General features: G+C 45.2%; 1 protein-coding gene across 1 annotated transcript in view; it reads right to left on the bottom strand.

The window, feature by feature from the left end:
- LOC147730418 (aldehyde oxidase 1-like) overlaps window positions 1-25,096 on the bottom strand; it is a gene marked incomplete at its 5' end in the record, with an annotated part of 524,934 nt that overhangs the window by 48,281 nt on the left and 451,557 nt on the right. Inside the window, 2 exons of the mRNA XM_086954065.1 lie at window positions 3,762-3,814; window positions 14,335-14,409. Coding sequence (XP_086810191.1) covers window positions 3,762-3,814; window positions 14,335-14,409 — 128 coding nt within the window. The remainder of the gene's footprint in view (window positions 1-3,761; window positions 3,815-14,334; window positions 14,410-25,096) is intronic.

Below are 25,096 nucleotides of genomic sequence, written 5' to 3'. Positions count from 1 at the left end.
TGACCGCCACCCTAGCGGTCACATCCTCTATTTTTAAAATTGCAGCGGGTGCAGCTTCAAGCTGCACCCACGGCAATGTTAAAAATGCACGCATTGCATTTGCATGCAGAAAGAGGCAGGCACCGCGCGTGCCTGCCGCTTTCTGCATGCAAATGTAGGGGGGTACCATAGGTACCCCCCATGTGCACCCCCCACCCCCCCCTTCACCTAGGGGGCCCGCAACGGGCCCCCGCAGTGAAGATCTGTATGCTTTTCCACGGCGGAAAACCCGCCGCGGAAAAGCACTTTTTAAAGCCCATCCTGATATGGCGGACGGTGTCTGAGAGACACCGTCACCATATCAGAGCTTTTCCGCTGCGGTTGTAAGCCGACCGCGGCGGAAAAGCTGCGGACGGAAACCAGGACCCACCAGCCATCCTAATGTGGCGGTGGGTCCTTGGTCAGTCCGCTGCAGTTTTTCCGCATCCTCTGGGCCGGCGGTGGCTTCCGCCGGCCCCGAGGATGCGGAAAAACCGCAATTATAAGAGAAGTGTGGCTCACTGGTTAGAGGAGGCATACCCTGAAGCAGAGGTCAGACCCGGGACCAGGGTTCAATTCCCGACGCGGCAGGGTCTGAACCCAAGTGTCCACGGACTCGATAATTCTCACTTCGGTGCCTACTCGAATCACGGGCTCACACTCTGCAACTCTGGGCAATAGCTTGCTTAATCTCCACTACGGCCCCCCCCGCGGCGGGATGCCTGGATTTCACCTTGGGGATGCCCAGTATGGGTTATCTCACAGGGAAAAGCCAGGACGGGTTCCCAATGCAAGCGCCAAGATGCCCAAGGGTAAGTTGAGCGCTATATAAGAACACACATAATAATAATAATAATAATAATAATAATAATCGGCCCCTAAATTGGTATGTCCTGGGAAGGACGCTTCATTCAGGCTCCGCCATGAACCTGATTGTTCCACCTTTCAGGAGACCCAACTGGGGTGGAAAGAGCTTTTTTAGGGCCACAGAAGTGCTCTGGAACAGCCTCCCATTGACGCTAAAAGCTGCCCCCTCCCTACTTACTTTCAGAAAAGCATTAAAGACCTGGCTGTTCCCGCTCGAACAACTACTGCAGCAACTTTTTATAGTGTTCCTACAGCGCCAAGACCTCTTTATTAGTTGCGCTTTATAAATTATATAAATAAATAAAATAAACCTTTTTACTCTATACTCATCTGCTTAACATTTTCTAAAGTGGAGTAGCCTCTTCTTTTCTACTGTATGTTAAGATTCTCCTCTCTTCTTGTCTGCTTAGTTAACACATCTATTATTTTTTAATTATTATTTTTACTCACCGCTTTCTTATTGTACCCTATTGTACCCATGTCTACTATGTTCTAATCTTTGTTACTGTATTCCAGTGTGTTCTATTCTAATGCTTTCTCCTTTTCTCTTTTTTGCTTCACACATATTAGTATATTCTGTTTACTTTGATTCTACCCTGCAGTATTCTTTTTTTTCCCACTGCAAAGTGCTCTCTTTATTAAAATTGTATTTTATTTTGTTCTTGATGCTAGATTTTCCTGTGCTACCTTATTCTGATATTTTATATTAACTTCAACTCTACACTCTGGGCCTGATTGACATCACTGCGGTCTCGGGACCGACCGACCTCCAGTCGGCAGAGCCGCCACCGCCATTACCAAGTGCGGTCGGTCGCATACTCCCATTTTTCCATAGGAGCTTGTGTCCTTAAACCACTGTTGAACAAGCACCCATGTAGAAATGGGAGATTCTGTTAATCCTTGCACTGCGTGGCAGGCATGCAGGGATTAACAGGGGGCCACAATAAGTGCCCCCTTGGCCCCCAACCAGTGGCCGTGGAGGAATGGGGGCCCTGCTAGGGACTCCCAAAGTCAGTTTCCGATAGGCTTTCATGTTGGAAAGCCCGACATGGAAAGCCTGTCGGAACTGACATTGTAATCCCGACAGAGCAAACGCAGTCCGAAGGTATTACGCTGGCGCCTCCAACTGGCTAACAGGCTCCTTGAGCTTGGGCTCGGCCTGTCAGAATGGAACCGAAATGACCGGCACGTTTCAATTCCAACCCTCTACGTTATTAGGCGGTTGGAATTGAAACCAGAGATGTCGGTCGGAAAGCCTCTGACCTGTGGTTGGAGGCTTTCCGAACGATATCATAATCAGCCCCTAAATGTTCCTTATTATTCTGCACTACTTGTATAATGTGTTTTAATCTAAGCTTTCTCATGTCATTCATATTTATTCAATTCTTTTCAGTTCCGCACTCGTAATGTCTCTCCTCTTTTCTTCGCTACTACTACATGCTGGTATTTAATTACAGCACCAACAAATGCAGGGAGGTACATTTTTCTACTTTTCGTCCTTGCCAGGTCTCAAAAGTAAATATTTTGTCAGAAGTCACCACAAAACAGCAGCTGAGTAAACATGGGACACAGATTGATACCCCAAGTTTTATACAACACTGCTAGAGATACTTTAAAAAGCAACTTTTAAGAACAGTAGAAAATCTGCTGAACCTGTAGTAGTATTTAATGAAAACAAACTGATTAAAGTCTTTTGCCGGTAAGAGACCTTTAAAGGTTGACTATGCGATATTGAAATCTGTATAGCTTGAAGGCCACAGGTTGATATTGTGGTAAAGGAAGAAGTAACCCTTTCATCCTTCCAAGGTGGATCGAATTGGAACCATTGCACTGTATAATGAAAACAATTATTTGTTTGTAGAACACGTTGCTTAAATAGTTAATATTAGATCAGATTTCCTGTTCTGTGCATTCCTTTGAGTCAGTGGGAGGGAGATCGCTAACTTCACTGTCAATAAGTGCAGACACTGGAGAAACCAAAGCTACACGAATGAGGAACCTATAAAGCACAGCCATTGAAAGTTAAGGCCTCAAAGCACTACTTACGTCATGATCCTCCTTAATTAAAAGGGATGATACCTGCCTCCTCACTCCCATACTTTCTGATTCCTACTCTAGGTTGCATGATTAAAAATGCACTGGCAAAGTCAACAGGTCTGGAGTTTGTTGCCAGCCTTTTGACTTTGTAAGGGCTTGTTTTGTTAACGTTATTGTCAACTATAACAAAAACACATTGGCTAAAAGGGAAAATATTTTTGGTCTCAAAAGCTATACATTGTCATAGTACTTCCAGGTAATGGAGGGAACTACTTTTGTCTGGAAGAACAAAATGCTGTAAATCACAGTGAAGTTAGTCAATGGCTGGACCGCTGTTCTTTGCTGTAGCATGAAGAAGAAATATGTGAATGACACAAAAACAATTCAAAAAAGGGGGTGGTGATGAACAGAGTGTCTGAATTAAGCTGACCACTCTTACCCAGTCAAGAGATCAGGGCTTGATCCATCACCGTTATTTAGCTCACTGCATCACCGCAGTTCAGAACCTGGCTATATGCAAATTAGTCTGACCCGGTGCCTCATGGGAACAGGGCAGACCAAACTACCAAGCCAATTCTTCACCGGAAAGGAGACAAGCTTCCGGGGACCGGTTTCTGGCATTTCAGCTGTCGTCGGCCCGGCTTGCTTGAATCCTGGTGGTGCAGTGAGCAAGGGACTCATGTCTGAGTATACCTTGTCACACAAAACAGTCAAATGGAGAAAGAGGTCTGGCTAAAATCACACAATGTGCAAATATATACAGATATATATTTTAGTAAAATTAAAAGTCTTGGCTAACGCTAAACCCAAAAAGAGGGGAAACTGGTGGTATTCCTTACTTGAAAAATCCAGTTGCTGAAAGACTTATTTTAGAAGCAAAAGCAGCACCAATCTGAAATATAAAGCATTTTGTTCAATAAGTTTCTTTTTTGATGGAAACATTTTAGTGTTCAGGAGAAAAAAATCTAACACAAGGCAGTAATGCTTCAAACATACAAATAATGAAAACAATTCTTTGTATGTATATATGTATGTGAGTACGACCCTAGCCAAAAGACAGCGACGTGTTGTACAGGGCCAAAGACAAGCTAAACGTCAATGAGTGATAGGAGGTGGCTGGTGTGTGGACTGGTAAGGAAGTTAGATGTAGTATTTTAAAAGAGGTGCCTCTTTCCTAAATTGGAGCAGGTTTGGGGGCGGTCCTAATGGGTATTGGGATGTTGTTCCAAATCCTAGGTATTTGGATTGAAAAGGCCTGCTGTCTTGCTTTTTCTTTTTAAACTTCTTAGGATGCAGACCTTTATTTTTACATTTTGATTTATATAATTTTTCCAACAAAAACGAGGTTCAATAGAAAGGGAGAGGGGAGCAAGGGAACATACGAGGGTGTCAAAAATGTCACAATAGAGCGTAAGCATTCGTGTCATCACTAACCCAAGGTACATTATGTTCAGTAAAGGGCAAGTCTACACATACAGACAAAAAAAGATAAGTCTGACAGTTCCAGTTACATATAAAATACCAGTAGGGGGAGAAAAAAATACAACGTATAGGCTTATGTATGCATATGTTCTGCAACAGAGCCAGGTTTAAGCACCACACAACCACTCCGTCTCCTCAGGGTGAAGTAATAAATAAGACCACAGTGGCTGCCAAATATGTTTGGGTATGGAGGTAGGTGACTACAGTGTAGCATACCTGTTGCTAGTAGTGTCAAAATACATTAAGTCCCGAATCCAAGCTTTCACCGTTGGGGCTGTGGGTCCCCCCCCCTCCAGTGTAGAGAGACCTGTCTCTTAGAGAGAAGCAGAGCAATGGTAGCGACCTGCTGAACTCCGGCAGCTGGTGGCTTAAGATAGCCCAACAGTGCCAGCAGCGGGGTCGGTATATTTCAGATTCAGTCGCCCGGGAGAGATGACGAAAAAACCTCCCCCCAATATGCCAGTATTGGTGTGCAGTTCCATTCCAAGTGAGAACAATCAGCATGCTAAGTTGCCCATCTAGAGCAGCAATGCCATTTGGTGGGGTCCATCCTCGCCAGTAGATGTGGTGTGGTGAATGCTCTATGCAAATATTTAAAACGTAGTAGTTTGTCGATGATTGTTGGATATGAACAGAGTTTGCTCACAGGAATAAGCCTAAGTCTTATCTAATAGGGGGTGACCCAGATCCCGCTCCCATGCCGCCCAAGCTTCCACCCCGACCGCCGGCAAATTTTCAGAGATAAATGATATGATGTGATGAATATTGAGAGTGGGGAAAAATCCGCCAATTCTGCAGGGGAAGACAGAAGTGTGGCGGGTATGGAATTCTGTAGTTTGTGCAGAATGAACCTTTCCATATAAGACACATCAGGTCCATCTGCTAGGGCTGCTACAGAGCGCAATTGGGTATCGCAAAAGAGGTCGCCCAGAGTGCATTGTCCACACAGTGCTAAAGTTCTTTTAGTTAGGGCTTCAGTGGTCGGGGACAGCCAAGTGATATCCAAAAGCGGTATGTGTGGACAATATAGAAAGTCGACATTCAAATATTGTCGTAACTTAAACCAGACACAGTATGTAGTTTGAAGTGTTAGTTTCTCTGCTGGTGTCCTAGGTAGGCAGTGGGGTATGATAGTGGAGACCGAAAATGAGTGTCTGCGACCATTCCGGTTTCAAGTATTTCAGCCTTGCGTCTGGGTGGTACCAATAGTATGCAAAATGTGCCTGTGCTCCTAAGTAGAACAAAGAAAAACCCAGTAGGCGCAAATATGGTAAGGCACTTTCGACTGAGGGAGTTTAATCCAACAATCAATTTGTGTTGATAGTCTGTCAATTACGGGTCCGCAATTAAGATGGATAACCTCCGCAGTGTTACGGTGTAAAAAATGCCTAGGTACCAAGGTGGTCCTCGCACCAGCTCAGAGGAAAGTCTGAAGTGAAGGGAGTCGTGGTGTCTGTCAATGGAAATATTTCTGATTTGGTCTAGTGTATAACAAGTCCAGAGAGCACCCCGAAGTGTACAATTTTGCGAAGAAGTGGATGGAGATTAGTTTCGGGTCCCTAACGAACATCAATACGTCATCTGCATATAACAAAGACAACAGAGACCCACGGTGAAATCTGACTCTGCATTGTAAATGGCGCTCCTGGAGATGACGCACAAGGGGGTCCATGATGATAATGAACAGTAGTGGCGACAGAGAACAGCCTTGTCTGGTACCCTGTGGAAGTGTAAATTGATCAGTGAGGTCGCCATTCAATCAAAGCCAGGTCAATGGGTTTGTATACAGATGGAGAATAAGATCAGAAAAAGTTTTGGAATTCCCAATTTCCGTAATGTGGCATATAAAAAAGACCATTCTAGTAAAGCAAACGCTTTTTCAGCGTCTAACAATATAGCTGCGGGGGAAAATTCAGGAGTAATTTGGTTAATAATCGCAAACAGAGTGCGAAGGTTAACAGATGTAGATCGATTCGGGACAAACCTAGTCTGGAACTGGGAAATTATCAGTAGGGAGAGGCGAGCTGTGAGAACCTTAGCCAGAATTTTATAGTCCTGATTCAGCAAGGACAAGGGTCTGTAAGAGGCACACTGGCAAGTAGGCTTGCCCGGCTTAAGTAGAAAGGAAATCATTGCTTCACACATCGCAGGAGGGAGATATCTGCTCTTTCAAGATTCTACATATACTTCCAACAGTTGTGGAACCAATAAAGGCTTATAAGTCTTGTAAAATATACTGAATAGCCCGTCAGTGCATGTGGCACTGGCCATAGGCACAGGCGGAAAGATAATCGCGAGATACGCCATCGGTGGGTGGGATCGAGTGGTATACAAGCGAGTATAGTAGGTAGAAAAGTAGCAGTGATGTCCCCACTGCATGTCATCGACGGGCCATCCTCTAATAGAAGTTGTGTAATAAAGTAGGATTGGTATTGGGGGTGAAATAGCCTAGCTAATGTCTGACTCAGTCTTTCGCCCTCGCCATATACCCGTGAGTACTTACTGAGATAATTGCCCTCACAGGTCAAGCAAGATCTTGAAAGTCACGAGGAGCATCACCCTATGGTGCATCGGAGGAGGGGGCGTCATCGGTCAGAGCTTGTGCATCGAGCTGCTTTAGCACATTTTAGTAGTCTTGAGCTCCCGGCATATAGAGTGAAGCACTCTAGCCTGTTTGGCAATACATATCCCACTGATATAAGCTTCAAAAGCCTCCCAAACTGAAGCATGACATAACACTGTACTGGTATTAAGCTGAAAGTACTCTACTATGGCGTCTCTGACCTCACTTCTAAACACATCATCCAACAGGGTGTCTAATGGAAAGCGGCAAGGTGCGCGCAATCGCACAACGCTGGGGACAGAAGGGTCAACAGTACCGACGAATTGTCCGATGGAGTACGCAGTTCTCAATAGAACGAACAGCTAGTAAACTTGGGGTAATGGTCTATGCTTATCCAGGACCTGTGTGTAGGAGAGTAGGGTCTTCAATCCTATGGTCACCCCCGATTTTTGCTTTTTGCTTCACTGGTTTACGACTTTCCCTGGCTGTGGGCCTGCTAATCAGACCCACAGCCTAGCTGTTCTCTCTCTAAATTACCAAGCATGTACCTTATGTGCATTTACCAATTTGTACTGGGCCACCTTATCAGTCCCTGTACAGTGTACTATAGGTACCCAGTGCATAGGTGTACCCAGGGCCTACCAGGGGCTGAAGCATGTATTATGCCACCCTTGGCTGGCCATCTAAACAGAAACAACTGGCTGCACGACAGCTGGGGCAAGGTGGTGTAATCACCCTTTGCTTTAGATATAGTTCCCTATATCTAAACCTAAAATGGACACATATATTCCTATCAGTCACTCCTATGGCAGGCCTTATCAATCCTGAAGGCAGAGTGCTTGGAATTATGTGAGATGGTGCTCTGGAATGAGCTGAGCCCGTTTGCAGCTTGCGGAACCAAGTCCTAATAGCTGTTCCATGATAACGCTATACCATATACTCTTAAGTGCATTATGAACCTCGCGGTCAAATGCTAACTTTGGCATAGCATTATCAAAACATGTCGAGTAAGGTGTCATACGAATTGGAATACTACCCCCTCGCCAATTCTGGCGATGGGGGTAGCATTCCACCCTTCTAGAGGGACACGACATGTATGTAACTGTGAACCCCGGTTGTAGTTAACTCGAGCCTCAGCATCACAAAATGGATGCTGCCACCACAGACACAAGTCTGACCTCCTGCTGCTGGGAGTCCTTCCAGCGAGGGAGGCTTGGACAAAGGGTTTCCTGCCTTGGGAGGTGCTAGCACCACCCCAGACAGGATTTTGTGTATTAGGTAGGACAGGGCTGAAAGGAATGAGACATGCCTGGGGCACACAAGGTATCCCCGTGCATAGTCCGGTCTAAACCAGTTCCTGGGGCACTCCAGCCCCAGAGCTGGCGCAAGACCGGACAAAGGATAGGGGGTGTAACCACCCCCCTTCCTGGTCCCACCCAGGGGAGGGACCTAGTCGTAGTGCAGCCCCCTTTAGCTGAATAAAGGTAGGAGCTGGTCCCATTCCAAATCAGATTAATCTTGACAACTTCCACAAAGAACTCTCGACCTCCTGAACATCAGAAGACTGAAGAATCTCCCCTATGGTCAGGGAATGACCATCCTGCTTTGCAGGCACCATCAAGCTCTTGTGTGGTTTGCTGCAAGTCCTTCCTTCCAGGAACCGACGACCCAGCTCGACGAGACCTGGACCTCCAGACTCCTCTGACCTCTAACCACATCCACAGCACAGCTGAGACCCGTGGGTGCGACGAGCAACTTGGAGACGGCCATCTTGAAGAAACCTGCACAGCGCTTCCAGCACGGCCACCGAGGGATCCTCGAGTGAGTGCACTGGGGTCTGAGAAGCCCCACACCGACGCAGCTCCTGCCCCAAAGACCAGCCCCCCAGCATCCACGAGATCTGCGTGGGGCCCTTTTGCCTGGTTGCTGCTTGTCCTGTTGTCTGGTCACTTGCCGGCTGGCTAGTGACCTCTGAGACGACGACCCGAAGAATCCAACACTGCTGGTCTGGTCCCCCAGACTGGCCCTTGCTTCCTTGTGAAAGAGAGGCACCCCGGACCCTCCTGGTCCGCACCAGATGCCATCTTTGTTCCACCGCGTGGCTTGCACTTGCCAAGGCCTGTTGACCAGATCGATGATCCAACACCGCCAACAGCAGCAGACTACGTGGGACAGCTCGTGCCTCCAGCCTGGTCATACAGAACAGCTCCTGGTCCGCGCAGCTACAGAGAGAAGTGTCCCGTCCTTCACCTGACTGCGGCAACAGCATCTGGTTCCCTCCTGGTTGCAGCACCGTCACTGGCTAGTGACCGAGACTCTGTCCCCTTCCCTTTCAGGACTTCTTCTTCCTCGTTCCATCCTTGGGACCACCGGACTCCTCCATCTGGCTGCCTGCCAGCAACTCCTTGTTTCAGGCATCACCGGGATCAACGCAGCAAACCCAACACCACTTCAGCCCTATGCACCCGCAGCCTGTGGGTTAGCTAACTAAAGCTTCTAGGTGCTGAAGTCCGTGTTCACTATCCTAGTGTTCAGGTCCACTGTTGTTTTCACTCCATCCAGCCGGGTTCGTCCGGAATCCGTAACTTTGTAAACTGTAGCATCCATAGACGTTGGTACGCATCCCGCGTGAGAGTTTCCACTCTGCACGTGAGTCCCGTGGGCCTCCTGCTCTGTACTTACCTAGACAGTAGCGTAGTCCCAGCGATCCTCTAGCCTCTGGATCTCCTTACAGTACTTTCTTTCCTCGCATTCCATTGTTCTTAGTATATGGTTTGTCGTGCCCCTAGGGCACCATTGTAAATCGTGCGACTAAAGTGTATTTTTCCGAAGAGTTTGTCATGTGCTTAGTCCTCTGACCTCATAAAGAGTTCAGAGGTTGTGTTAGTTAATAAATACTTGTTTATTTTCATAACTACCTGTGTGGTGTCCTTTCATGTGGTATTCAAGGGGTTATATGTGGTAAAACAGCTGGCTTCACATGCCAATAGAGTTTAGCCTAAGACTGCTTTGTCCATGCTACCATTAGGATAGCTGGTCTATAAGGTTGACTTACAACCAATCACCATAAGGGTTGTTTGGACTGATACAAGGTGATCACTAGAACTAGTGAGCATCATATATCAGGCCAACATCTCACACTGTGCGGGGCTGAGTTAAAAGAATATCCCTTATCTAGGGACAGCTGCGCACGGCAAGCGTACGCTAGGAGAAAGGACTGCAAAATAGTAGTGAGCGCTCTCACTGAATGGGGTTTAGTGATCTGTGCAGTGCCCGTCGTGTTTAATGATGGGTCAAGTGTAAAATATAAATTGCCACCCCATAGAATAGTGTCTGCTGAAAGTTGGGAGATATGTGCGGATATGTTAGGAAAGAACACTGGTGAGTCTACATTTGGGGCATAAATGTTGACCAGGAGCAGACATTCAGTCCCCAGACTGCCGGCCACCAACAGATAGCGACCTTTGGGGTCTGCACCTACCTCCCGTACTTGAAATGGGACTTCTTTGTGGATCAGGATACACATCCTTCTGGAGAATGTACTATAATTTTGAGAAGAATCAATTGTCTCCCCAGTTGAATGCAAACCGATTGGTGGAGTTAGGGTGTAGTGGGTCTCTTGTAGAAACAACACTTGGATATCATGTCTGGCTCGGTAGGACAACACCTGCCACCCCTTTTGTGGGTTGGAGTGCCCCCTCACATTTCATGTCAGACATTTCAACTCTAGCGCCCAGCTCGCTTAACTGGCAGTGTCATCTAGACCACGGATAGATGTGTAAACATGTAGTAATGTGTAGAATAGACATATGCATAGCTAACAGCATAATCAATGCCCTGTTTAAAACAATCACTGAATATATAATACAAAATAACCCAAAAACACATTCCCCCACCTACAACGGATAATAAACCAACCAGTATCCAGTGAATTTCAACATTTACCAACCAAACATTAGGAGAACTCCTTGGGGGAGGCAACACTCAATTGAGACCATCAAAAGTCCATAACTTTGATGAGATCATGTGCAGCCAGTTATATCGCAGTGCTATGAAGATGTAGTGGAATTTCCAGCATAATACATTCGGAGAGCACAAGGTTAAACAGGAGACAGTTAGCGGGAGGGGTGGTACATGACCAAGTGCCAAAAAGGGGATACAGCGCCAACCAGTTTTCACGGTTCTGCAGAGTTTGAATGAGATGAGGTAGCCACTCCCCTACCAGTAGGAGAGTCAGATCTGACTCAATGCTCCCTCCAAAAATCTGCTGCCTCCTCAGGTGAATCTAAGACATGGGTTTTTCCATTTAGGTGATTACGGAGCCGTGCTGGGTATAACATATCATAATGGACGTTAACCTTCTGGAGTGTGCGTTTAATGCCCATGACTTTACAGCGTGCCTCCTGTAATAGAGGAGTACAGTTCAGAAAGAATGCAAGTGTTATGCCCAGATGTTTGATAGTTCCTCTGTCACGGGCCAGGCAAAGGTCCTGGTAATGGTAATTGAGGAGCCTGGCATTGATCAATCATGGAAGTGAGCGAGGTGCCGGCCTCGGGGCAAGCCATCTATGGGCAGGCTCCACTGCAAATGTCTATTAAGAAGCCTCCCTGCGGAATAGATCCCCAAGAAGTTGCTCTACATAGGTACTTGTGGGGCCCGTGTGGATGGATTTGCCCACGCCAGCTATACTGATATTATTGCGGCTCGACCGTGCCTCCAAACCTTAGCGGCAATCATCTTGCAAAGCTGATCGCCTCTTTCAAGCCTCTTGGCAGTAGCAGGTTGCGCATCCTCCAGCTCAGACAATTGCTGTTCAGCCGTTTCAATGCAGGTCTCATGTAGCTCAATACGGCCACGCATGCCCTCCAGTCGAGCCGCCAATGTATCAAACTGTGCATCGATTGATTTGAAACCCACCCGCAAATCCGCCATGATGGCCGCAGCTCCATCCATAGGGGGGCTTTCATTCCCAAATGACGTGGGGGGTCGCTGCGGGGGAACCATAGCTCTCCTCGTGTCGAGGTGTTTTGGTTGCATCAAAGGAGAGCTGGCACTGCTTAGGGTTACTGTGTATGATCTTGTGGTGGGGAAGCGCAGCTGCGGAAAGGAAGGCAAATACCAAGAAAGGGGGGTTAGCGTATCAATGCAGCGCCATTAGTGGAGGCCAGTAACCAGACTCTAGACCTCCTTAGAAAGCTGTGTGCTCCCCATGGATCGGCGGCAGTTCAGCACTAGGAATAGCCACCTGAGAAGGTACTGTACGTTAGAGGCCTTTGCTGCAGGAGTATAGCACTAGTTAGATGTTGAGTATTGGCCCAGTTTGCAGTCTCAGGGGACCCTCAAACTAGTATATTGGGCATATGAAGATCATCACTCAGGTGAGAGTCACGATGCGTTCGGAACATTTAGCGGGCGGAGCAAGTAATCCTCTGCAAATGGCACAGGGAGATGTATTCGTCGGGCAGCCCGCATGGCCACCGCACCTCTCAGTGCACGCCGAGCACGAGTCCCAACCAAGTCAAAAAGGAAGGCAGCATAATTAGGGAATGCAAACACTCATCGACACAGCTCGTTGTCAAATGCACTGCAGTGCAGGGCATATGTCCCCAGTTGTTGTGAGGATCCCGGGGCCCATGCCGAGCTTCAGGCCTCAGGCTCACCCGTGACCCCTGTCATCTCAGGGCCTCTGAGGGCCACTTCAGGACCTTCGTCTCTCTGGCAGTGCTCAGCCGACTATGCACCGGTCGAAGTCTCTCTGCCAGCCAGGGGACATATCCTCATCCAGAAGCAGCTGTAAGGACACCAGTGAAGCGGAGAGGGCCTGCGTCTATGATGCAGCGGCTCCAGACCTTCACGGTCCAGTGGCCATCTTGGTGCTCCACCTGGCCACGCCCCCCTTAGTAGGCAATCTGATGGTTTCATGGCTGGGGGTGTGCCCAGAACCATCAGAGATTGTGAGCTTGTCTGCAAGATAAGCAGGAATCCTGGTGGTGATGGTTTTGCATACCATACGATGAGCTGGTTTTGATGATGGTGCCAATGGAGTTTCATCGTGAAGGGTGTGATATGATCATATTTCCTGAGGCGTGGAAGGGACATATTGTGGCGTTTGGGATGCCCTTAAGGGGTGTCAGTTTGTAGTTTGGGAGACCATTCTAAAATCAACAATGTCCGACTTCTGCCTCCAGAAAGACTGCGTATGCCTTTCTTTACCCTTTCCACTATCATGAAGTAACTCCATTGTCATATCAGTTTATCTACACAGGCAAAGTGTAGATCAGCCCTGAATAATAGATAATTGTTCTTGAAAGAAAATGTGTGAAAACCTTTAATAGAGGTGTTATTTTTATTTTCTGTTGTCATATTGTCTCTCTTTATGAGTCAATGCTTTTCTGCCAAATGCTAGTTTTGACTGATCATCATCAGGAAGTGTGATCCCAATTTATCTTTAGGCTTACTCTCTGGGTTTCTTGTTTTTTCGTCCAGATGGGATGGGTCTGTAAAATGATTAAACCATGCTGCTCCCTGCCTTTTGAGTGTGTTTTCACTTTACATTCACTGTTCATTTTCCAAACACTCAGTGTGCAATATGCATCTGCTGAATTATACTGTCATTCCAGTGATCTATTTTCTCTGGGAGATGCGATGCATTAGATGCAACAACATCCTAGCATTATGAACGAATGCCAGGTGACTGCTTGAAGCATCTGCAGATTTCTTCTCAACTGTCGGTGTATAAGTGGAACAGCTGGGTCAGGGGATAGCTGTGTCAGCTTCCTAAGAAAAGTATTTCACAAACGGATTATAACTCGCCAGTGACTTTAGAGAAGTGTAGAGAGGAGTATTTTCTTAACATTACAATATAAGTTCAAGTGATCAGTCACAAATAGGAGAGCTAAAATATAGCAAACCTAAGACTGGTGCATTCTGAAGAATTTGGAGAAAATATATGGCTGACATTAAAAGTCCAATACTTGAGGCCATTTGTAGTCAATCTCTGGACATCGAAAACCCACTATGGAGCTTCAGAGCCCATCATCATAACTAAGCCAAATAACATTATACATGGCAATTACTAACCATGAAGCTACTAACCATGAAGCCTCCGGAGACACAATAAGCAATGTAGTTCTATTTCATTTTGGGAAGGACCCACACTTTTCATTCATAGCCTTTGCTTTATTCACAGATGTAGAGAATATAATTTTGATCTGGTTTCGCATCTGTCCATAACTTGAGACTTGATCTTCATTTCTCGAACTTTCACGTTAAACTTGCCCTAGCTCATCTTCATGAGGTCAAGCTCTTTTCATTAGATACAATGACACTTACTCAGTTATTACACTCCTCTTCGTTTACTACTTACCCACTCTTCCCACTTGCCCGTGGGGTTGCTGCTAATGATAGGTTGAAGACGCTCAAGGAGAGTTTCACAGGCTGACTGATGGAAGAGAATGGTTGAAATATATTAGGAGACACTTTCATTTGCACCAAATGCATCTACAAACTGGGTTAAATGACAACAGCCCATTTTTATAAAGTGTGGATTCATTGTTCTACCTCTTCACAGCAATAGCTGCAAAGTAAGGTATGCTCTGCAACGAGATTAATACTGTACTTGGGTGACCAAACTATTGATTGCCAGCCAAAAGCGAGATATCAATTGAAGGTTCTGGCTTTGGCTCCCAAAGCCCTCCAGCGCAGCTCCCTCATGTTTATATCAGAACATATAATCCTCCTTACCACTAACAGATCCCTCTGATGTTCCAAAATAGATTGAACCACCCCATTTCCAAAGTAATAATCCTCTATTAACAGTAAGGAATGTGAAATAGCAGGATTTCTTCTCTGGAAGCTGACTCCCCCAATGGATAGAGACATCAGTGACTTACTGTCATTCAGAAAGGAGCTGTAAACCTGTGAGAGGGAACGTTGACATAATACATTTTGCATCTCTTTGCTTCCTCTACCTTGTTTGGCTCTCTGAGACTTCTGTTTTATGTCCTCCGTATAAATACCCCGAATATATAAAATATATGATCCTCTTCAGCTCTCCATTCTCTCAGTGATGCCTTCATCCAGCAACCTGTTTTTTATCCCTGCCCTGTGTTTGTTCTGCCACAAAGCATTGTCTGACTTGATTTACTTAATCACAAGGGCCTCATAGAGTGTATAGCCCCACTCAGGATTGTTGATCGTTTGCAGTCGTATGTAATGTCTTCGGGTCTTATGCCAATGCCACAGTCTATCCTACTTGCAACTATATAATGTGAAGAGCCCAATTGCATTCCAAAATATATATCCGTTTTCTGGCTGCCTATTGATCAAGCTTGTAAGTATTTGTTTATATGTATGCTACATCAGGTCTATGATGTCTCCACCCATTCTCCTTTTCGTATTTATATATGTCTATAAATGTACTTCAATATCTTATGTTGCCTGGACATTCTGCTTCTGAATGTTTACGTTTGTCCATGCACATCAATATGTAATGATGATTGTCAGCTCTGATCAGTGATTACTCACCTCCGATGGTATTTCAGCCATCACATATCTGTAAGTGTCTCACAGTCTGCTTGTTTGTCCTTAGACCTGCAAACATCTTAAAGGCACATTTTAAGTTTCCCCTACCCTGCACTGCATGGAGCATCCATTTTATGATTGGGCTGGGAGCTACACCACTATCTGCTGAACCAAGCATTGCCATACTCTGTTCTTTTATTGGTCTGACTCATTCCTCTATTGTCAGCCAGGCTATAAAAAGAGGGATGGTTAGATAGAAGATTTTCCTGTGGCTCATAATAACACATCTGATGTTATTGTGTTTCCCGTCCAATGCTCTGGAAGGTATGAGTTTTAAAACAATTAAAAAACGACAATGCACAGTAATTCTTTTTTTCATAGAATTCCTGTTGTCATAAAATTGGGCCAATGAAAGGGAACAACCACTGTGTAGTATATGAGCGAATGAGACCTCATAGGACAACTTGTCTTACTTCTGAAAAGAGAAGTGCAGCAATATGCCATAAATCGATTAGCATGTGTAAGATTTGGTAGCCGCACAGTTATGGTCGGCTTAGCTCAGGCTAGAGGAGGAGAGAAGCTGGGATATTTTAGAGACATATCCTCGTGCATGGACATTGGGTGCCCTTTAGACCATGGCACAGTTTAAAACTATGGCAATTTTTGATCAGGGGACAGTGTAATGTTTTGAGGGCAGGTCAAATGTGGTCAAAATGGTACTGGGTTTGAGCCCATATTGTCAGGACATGTGAAATGCTAAGATGGAAATTTACTGGACTCGAAAAAGAGCTTATTGTTCTCTCCACCGAGACCGATCCAGTTGGTCATTATCCATTTCTCAACATCTTTGATAAATGTGCCACATTATCTCAGATTGCCCCCTCTTCTTCCCCCTCTTCTTCCGAGAGAGTAATTGACGATGATAGTCCCCTGGTCCTTCTTCTAGGTTAAGGTACATCTTGCCACTTTCTGATTAAAAGGATGACTGACTGGATGAGCATCAGGGATGGGGGTAAACAGGTCCATGTAAGAAAGTCAACCGATGTGGCAGTCCCCACCACCACGCCCCCCACAGTGAATATGGTGTCTGAATAGAAAGAGTCTTACATGACTTGCTGGATGTGGCTGCTCAGATTTGTACATGCATAAAAAGGTGGTTACGTGCTACTTTGTGGTCAGGGGTATCACAATCTATAGGTTCAGTGAGATCAGAGCACATGCCTCACCCTGGTCCTGGGTGATTAGGAGTTCCTCTCTGATGCTTAGCAAAGATATTTTTGACCACAAACATGGGAAGGAGTTTGGCTAGATGCACGGAGAGCAGTGTGGTCATCACCTTTCCTAGCACATCAGAGTTGCAAGGGAGTTCTGATTAAAAAGCAGCAGTTAAACAGACTTTTAGCTCCAGAATTAGTTTTTTCATGAGTGATGTAATGATAGTGTGCCTAAGCTTTAGATGAATGTCACCTAAAGACAGCAAGGACTTAATGAGAGGAGAAAGGAGAATATAAAATGACTCTTGCTTTGGTAAAGGGTTCCCCCGAAGGATGAAATTATCATGATGGCATTCAATACTTGAACAACGCTGAAATCGAAGAAGGGGGGTTGGCAGGGAAAGAGTGAGACAATACAATGTTTTCTGTAATGCAAGTGATGTTGTCACAGAAAAACAGCATAAAGTTATTACGTAGGCCTACATAGGGTACACAAATGGGGAAAACAACTTTAGAAGAGACAAGCTCATTACACATGTGTAATAGTTCTTTGATAAGAGCGCACCTGGAGATCGGACCCCTCATCACTGCATCTCATGACGCTTAAGAACAAGAGAAATGCCTACTTTAGGAAAATCAAGCGCGCAAAATCTGACTTCTTTAGCCTCCAGCTGGACCAAGCAAAAAACCGACCAAGAAAACTGTTCGAACTAGTCAAAACTCAAACCAAGACGCAACCCCTACAATCAAGCAGCACAACAAGCAATATCCCACACTGTGAAGACTTTTCTGCCTTCTTTAAGCTAAAAGCGGTACAAAAGGGGGTGGTGATGGACGGAGCATCTGACATTGATCCTCATTCGGTCCATCACCTGTTTTTGCAATTTCTTTAAGCTAAAGACCGACAGCATAAGAAGCGACCTCCTCAATGATACCCCAGCCACATCAGAATGTCTAACACTCAACCCAAAAATAATGCATCATGGACGTCCTTCGACACCTACTCTGAAGAAGCAATACACAAACTGCTCGGCACCTTGAAGCCCTCTAATCACCTCACAGACCCCCTACCTGCTAATGCTGTAAAAGACTTCATCCCCCTGCTCCTCCCACTCTGGACTAAAATCATTAACAGCTCCCTTCAACAAGGTCTCATCCCAGACTCCCTCAAGGTGGGGCAAGTCACGCCTATACTCAAGAAACCTACAGCTGACCCGTCTGACCTAAACAATTACCGCCCTATCACCAATATCCCCACCTTGGCGAAACTGCTGGAAAAATGTGTACAACTCCAACTAACAAAACACATTGACCAGTTTGACCTCCTCAACCCTCATCAATCAGGCTTCCGAGCGAAACATAGCACGGAAACGGCTATGACGCACATAATTGATGACACCCTCCAAATATTCGATCGCAATGATTCCTGCCTCCTCATCCTTCTTGATCTCTCCTCAGCATTTGACACGGTCAAACATGAGAACCTACTGGAGCTGGTAAACACTAGAATGGGTTTATCTGGGACTGTCCTCAAATGGTTCACTTCCTTCCTACATAACCGGTCTCAGAAGTTCAAGATCAACAATGTGCTGTCCTCACCTGTGCCAGTAGATCTAGGCATCCCACAAGGATCGTCCCTCTCCCCCACATTGTTCAACCTCGTCATGGAACCACTCGCCACCTTGCTCCAAGCATCCAATGTATACTTCCATATGTACGCCGATGACACTCAACTGTACCTAAAGCTACAATCCCCGGAAGATATCAAACTTCTGAACTCCACACTTAGAAACACCCAGTTGTGGTTGGCCGATAATCACCTCAAACTAAATGCTCTGAAAACTGAGTTCCTTCTGATCTCACATCCTGCGAAAATTACCACCACCCAAACCTGGCTCAATCACCTAACAGCACTCAATGTCCAACCCACCATCGTGGATTCTGCGAAATCCTTAGGCATCACACTTGACGCCAAGCTCAACATGCAACAGCACATTGGCAAAGCAACGAAAGGAGCTAATTTCCAAATCAACACATTGAGGAAACTTAAACCCTTCTTCCCAGCCAAGGACTTCCAAACTGCTGTACAAGCCCTAGTCACCCCCCGCATAGACTATGGAATTGTGGCCCTCAGCGGACTCCCTCTATCAACAACCGCACCCCTAAGAGCCTCCTTGAACGCTGCCGCGAGACTCATTACTGGCTCAAGAAAACACTCGCATATATCCCCTAACTTAAAATCCCTGAAATGGCTGCCTTTTGAAGCCAGAATACAGCTGAAAATTGCCGTTATGACACACTCGGCCTTACACCACAAGGCACCCAACTACCTCACTCAAAAGTTGACTATATCAGGAGGCGCGAGATCCAATAGAAGCACAAAAAGTCTACTCCTGAAACCTCGTAGATTCCGGAAGGAAAAAACATACAAACGCTCCTTCTCAGGAATGGCACCCAGGATTTGGAATGCACTCCCTCCGGAAACCAGGCTTATCTCCTCCACTGCATTCTTCAAGAAAGAGGTGAAAGCCATCTTTATGGCCAAGTTCACCTGACCTTTATTGTTGTTGGAGCAGAGACTTTGCACCGCCTTTATATCATTGGATGCCTGATTGTCTATTGGTATTATATTTTTACATGATTGCGATCCTATTATGCTACCGCGTACTACCGACTACTATATTGCACCCATTAGTTTGTTGAATCACCCTCCTGATGCCCCTACCCCTTGTTCTCTGTAATTCTAAGAAAGTGGTATAAGCCATCCCTATAGCCAAAGCTCACCTGAACTCTACCATAGTTGGACCAAAGACTTTGCGCCGTCTTATATTACTGGTTACTTGATTGTTTATTGGTATTTTATCTGTACATGACTGCTATCCTATTATGCTACTGACTATTATATTGTACCTAATAGTCTGTTTAGTCACCCTCCTGTTGCCCCTACCCCCTGTTTCTGTTAAGCGCTCTGATATCTGCAAAGATCTTGTTCGCGCTATATAAAACTTTGAATAAATAAATAAATAAATTTACATTATAATTTGTATGATCTCTTTCAGTCCTTTTGCAGAATACTGTATGTCATCTTCAGTGTTTCCAGTGGATGTATGCTAGGCTGATGACTGAGATTTCTTTGCAGAGTACTGCCCTCACACTTCATAATGTGCAGCTCAGTGGTTTACCAATGATTCACATTTTTATTGTTAGCAACTATGATGAGATCCTTGAGAAGAGGCCATTTATCAAGCACAAAGGCCACATTACTTGATGTATGAAGATGTCTGTAGGGGATGCCAAATGTGGTACTTCTATAACTTCATGGCCATTTGATAGCATATCCGAGTTGACGGTATTCCATTTTCAGTTGGGAAAGTATTTACTTCATCATGCACCTTCTCAGGCTCAGTGCCGGGATACCCTATATGTGGAAGTTGACCAGGATATGATCTGACCAAAAGAGGGCCAGATAATTAGTAACTTGATGTTATAGGGCCAATGTGACCAGGAGGTTGAGGTTGTGGCATTTGGAATGGATTCACTACTCAATCAATCGATTACTCTCTAATTAACCCAGGTCCCAGATAATTCATTTTGTATAAATGTTGGTGAGGTTGTCTGCCCAGATGCTTTGGTAGTTTTGTATTTCTGTGCAACGGATTGAAGTATGGAACATGATGACTAATCCTCCTTTTCCATATTTTTATCCTTTTTCCCTGATTTTAGATAGGATACACATTTTCCAGTGGCGGCTGGTGAACTTTGAATGTGGAAGGGCGTAAATAACTATCCTGGCCTGACTTCCTCCGGTTTCTACCCGCTAATTGTTTAAAAAAAAATAATGATATGGTGTGAAAATGAGTTCTATGTATTAAAGGCTGCTAAGAAGCTATGTTTATGCAAGGTGAAATCACCCATCAAAGGATATACAAATCATATTAAGCCATACACACCAAGACAAACAAAATTGTGTAGTCTCAGGGAGCAATGCTATTACTCAAATGATCACAGGCCGGGAGAGATTACACCTGGTCAGAGATCAGACAGCAGTTGTGGTAATATCATTAAACCTTTATCCATATATATGATAAATTGCCTCTACGGATATTATGAAATACCCATGGCAGGGCCCTCTGATACGAGATTAAAATCTGATCCCATGTTACGTGAAGGAATATGTGTTTTTTTTGGTCTAGTGGATACACTGTGATAACATCCCCCTAGCCAGGTTCCACAGTGAACAAGTAAGCCACCTCTCATGACTCAGATTTTGCGTAGATGAATCTGCTCAAGAGATTAGCAGGTCAATGCAGGAGACTAGAGTGCTTCCTGCAGGTCACAATTTTGAATCCCATCTGGATGTCTCAGCCTTTCAACCTCGAGGAAGATAACATGAGCACTCAGTTGTATTGTGGAAATCGCAGACATTGCCATTAGCATAAGATGAAGCCATTTTAGTTGTGGCATCCATTTTGTTAAGCCATGTGATTCTGCAGTCTTCACTCTTGTCTGCCTTTCTATTCTGCTTGAGTCATCAACTGTAGTTAACTCCTTCAGTACTGAGCCAGAGCACCGTGTAGGCTCAGAAAGGCCTGTAGTTGCTAGAACGTACCTGTTTTAGAATGTAACTGTTAGGATATTTCAACTGATGCAAGCAAGTTCTATCCCCCATCCCACTCTGCTGACAAAGTGGGTTCTACCTGTCCATGTTAGTCAGTATCTATTCCTGTGTAGGCCTGTACCTTCTATTTGAGTCTCAATGCTTACTGTGCAACAAAGTGTGTATAAAAGGCCCCTGGTTTCTGTATTCCTTGTACTACCTCCTACAGTGCCAGAGGGCGTTGTATTGATGTAGTCCCACTCATGAGTGATTAATAAACTTTGTATTTGATATTCAAGCTTCAGTGTCAATTTCTATTTTGTTGGTTTAAGGACCAGAGGACAGATAAGGGTGAACCCCTGCACCAGTGAGCCCCTAAAAAGGCTAATTTCCACAGTATAATTATAACATTGGCTGATGAGGGGCGGAGGGAGCGCTGTTTCAGCAGCAGAAAGGGTAGAGAGTGAGAAACTCTGCAGCGGCTCCTAAGCCTGCTTTGGCAAAAAGTAGCACATGGGACTTACCATTAATCTATACCCATGAAAATGTACTAGTCGCCACTCTCGCCACAAGTTCTTCTATTGACGAGAAAGCATACACAAGGAATAGAGACAAATCAGCCAACCATCTGGATACTGGGGAGTACAAGGATGGACAATGCCAACACATCTGGTGCCAACCAACACTTAATAGAGAGGCCAAAAAGCATGAAAGAGCGTACTGTGGCACAGTTTGATTAACATTATTATGCTGATCAGGTAACTCAGTGGGTTGAGCTCCTCCTTCAAATGTGTTTGTGACCTGTACATGATGTTTTTATTCTGACAAGGAAGACTCATCATTGTGCTAATCCATGCAATAGATGCCTTTGCAGAGGGAAAAATATTTCTCAGCAAGGGACAAACTGTTTTGTTAATGGTGCCTAATTCATCAATGGTGCAGACCTTAAGGATTCCATGAAAAGGACATGCAGGAACCTGTTACAAATTTGGCCTGGTGGCCAAGTGTTTAAAGCACTGTATAATTTCAATATTGCGATGGACTTCGTTGTGTGACGTATACAAATATTTATTTAGATTTTTTAGAAAATCCCATTTCTGTCATCAATGCCGGATAGTCATTAGCAGTTCTTGGTAACTGTTCAGACTCTCAGCAAGCACCCCGTTGTTTATCTCCCATAGTTTTGTATCTGGGCTGAATATTGTAGAGCAACCCATATTCATAAAGTAATTATTTACTTGCTTTTTTTGAAGTGTCCGACCATAGCTATAAATAATAAAAGCATACCCGTCACTTCATTGGCAAGCAGGTAGCAGGTCTGTCAAAAACTCCTCACCATAACACTACACAGAGGAAACGTCATCATTAGTAAAAAGCAGATAATGTTTTCCTTTAACATACATTATTGAAAATGTTAAAAGGAAAAGCATTTTGCGCTCTCCTCTTCCCATAAGCTTACTTCACTTAACAGTTCAAAAGGCCTGGTCCAGTGGCAGCAGCCGAAAAATTTAAGTGGGGGGAACGGTGGTGGGAACGGGACAAGGGAAATAATTATAATTATGTGAAAAATATAACAGTTCTGCCGCTGTCGGCAGCCTCAGTGCTCCTCTTCTTCCTGACGGTGTGCCAGCAGTCCCTGGGACACCAGCACAGACTTCTCAACCCATCCTGGCGCTGCTCTCAATAGCATGAGAGCAGCACCAGGATTGGTCTGAGCGGCTAGCTTTGCTGCTCAAACAGTGCCTGGGAATCTGTGCTGTTTTCTCCAACCCAGCAGTGCAACACAGCTGGGTAGGAAAAACATAAGTGTGCATGACGGTTTGGCCACCCAAAATGGCCGACCAAATGGTCATGCGCACTTAGGTTGTGCACTACTCCTGCCCTGCTGGCTGAGCCTGTGATGACAGCCAAGACTTGGCTGGCTTTAGATGAAAACAGGAAAAATGAAATGATAATAAAAACCAATTTATTATAAAAAAAAACCTGTTTCCCTCAGCTGGCTCACAGCAGAGGGGGAGATGCAACTCCGCCATATTGGATGAGCATCCGCTGGCCTGTTCATGACTGCTATTATTCACTCATATTTAAACAAACATTCACTTGACCCATTCCCCACCCAAACTACTTTCCTCCCCAGATGTGCAAGTTGTGATTTATAACTCGCAGTTTATGGCTCAATGTTGCCCCGAGGTGTTTCCAGCTGCGGGCCTAGCGCTGGCCAAGATTGCTAGGGGCCATGCTGTGCTATGCCTCACCTACTTAGCAATGCCAATAAGAACTGCCTTGACAGGGAGTGGGGTGGGCGTTCTAAGATCGGATAGCAGGATGACAAAGGGGGCGTTCTGAGGGGAGCTGAGAAGGTTTCTGAAGGGAACTATTAGGGACTAGAGGGGAGACTATAGGGAAATAAGGAGTGAATACAAAAAAGAAGCCAGGCAGAAACTGAGGCATCTAAGGCACCTTGACTGATGGGGAAATGCACACTTGTACTCACTGCTTTTGGCTCATGGCTTTAATGGTGTTTCTCCCAGAGGCGTCTCTTAGCTGCAGCTGGTGAAGGAAGGCAGGAAATACAAGCCCAGCACATGCCAAAGGAAGCAGTACTTGCCCTCATCGAATAATCCGAGCTCTGGTAGTAGATGAGTCGAAACTGGATGGCTACTCTGAGAGAGAAGCCTGATGGCCGGCTGCAGAAGTTAGAGATGAGAAGGAAGAACTAGAGGCAAAAGTTTTCAGCAACGGTGAGGGGGGGACATGTGAAAATCTTGCCTCTTATTCTCATGGGCTAACATTATCAAAGGTCAGTCAGTCAGAGGAGGATTTGGGATCCTAGAAGGATGTTCTCAACTATGTAACAGATCCAGGCAAGCTGAGTACTTGACCGTAGCCCTGGAAAAACTACTTTAGGCTGTTTTTGGCACCGCCTGCTTGCCCTCACCTCTGCCTCACAGACACGCACTGTGCATGAAGGATTTGAACGATATTGAAGTCGTCCACCTCACATGCATAGAGTTTGTGCAGAGCTGTGCTGCACTGCTACTTCCAGACTAGACAGTAGTGCCTCAGACCAAGCTTTCAGTCACCTTCTCCTTCCTCCAGGAACTGTCCTTGGTTCAAAACACAACCCAGAATATTTGCAAAGGATAGATTCCTAGCTCTGCAGGAAAATCTCTTGTAGCATGTCAGAAGGTGCCATAGAATCTCTGTTTTAGAAAGGTTCATTTTAAACCCCTTTTAATCTTTTGTCAGCCATCAACTGATCTAATTTTAGTATATTCTAAGATCATTAAAGATAAAGGCACCGTGGTTGCCTCAGTACAGTGGGATGGTCTGACATTTGATTGAGGCCTAATTCGAATATCAGTTCTTTCTTCAAATGGTTGAAGCTGTTTTATCACTGCCCGTTCTAGCATCTGGGCTCCATAGGGTAGCATGGACAATAGTTTGAACTGAGAGGGTTGCACACCTTTGTTTTTATCAGTGCTACAACTGAGACTTTCACTTTATTAAGAGCACTCCTAGCCTAAAGGACTTTTTCTTAATGTCCTTAAGAATTCTTCAAAATGCTTTGTTGCAACCAGAATGTTAAAGGGGCCAACCAATATATAGAAAAAAAATTCTATTTGCCCAGTAAATCACAAATGACAGGGTTTCTATAATTGTCTTTTGTTTGTTTGATGATATCAGCAGGGGTTTTGAGGTCCACCGTGGCATCATTCACCAGGTGGCCCTTTCAAACATTCTTGGTAGACATCTATAATTTAAAGAAGCAGAGTTACCAACTCAAATGTTCC

The sequence above is a fragment of the Lissotriton vulgaris genome, chromosome 2_1 (genome assembly GCF_964263255.1).
Source record: "Lissotriton vulgaris chromosome 2_1, aLisVul1.2, whole genome shotgun sequence".
In the NCBI taxonomy this organism is placed as follows: domain Eukaryota; kingdom Metazoa; phylum Chordata; class Amphibia; order Caudata; family Salamandridae; genus Lissotriton; species Lissotriton vulgaris.
Note: the sequence above shows the minus strand (reverse complement) of the source record. Positions and strands in the feature narration are given on the sequence as shown.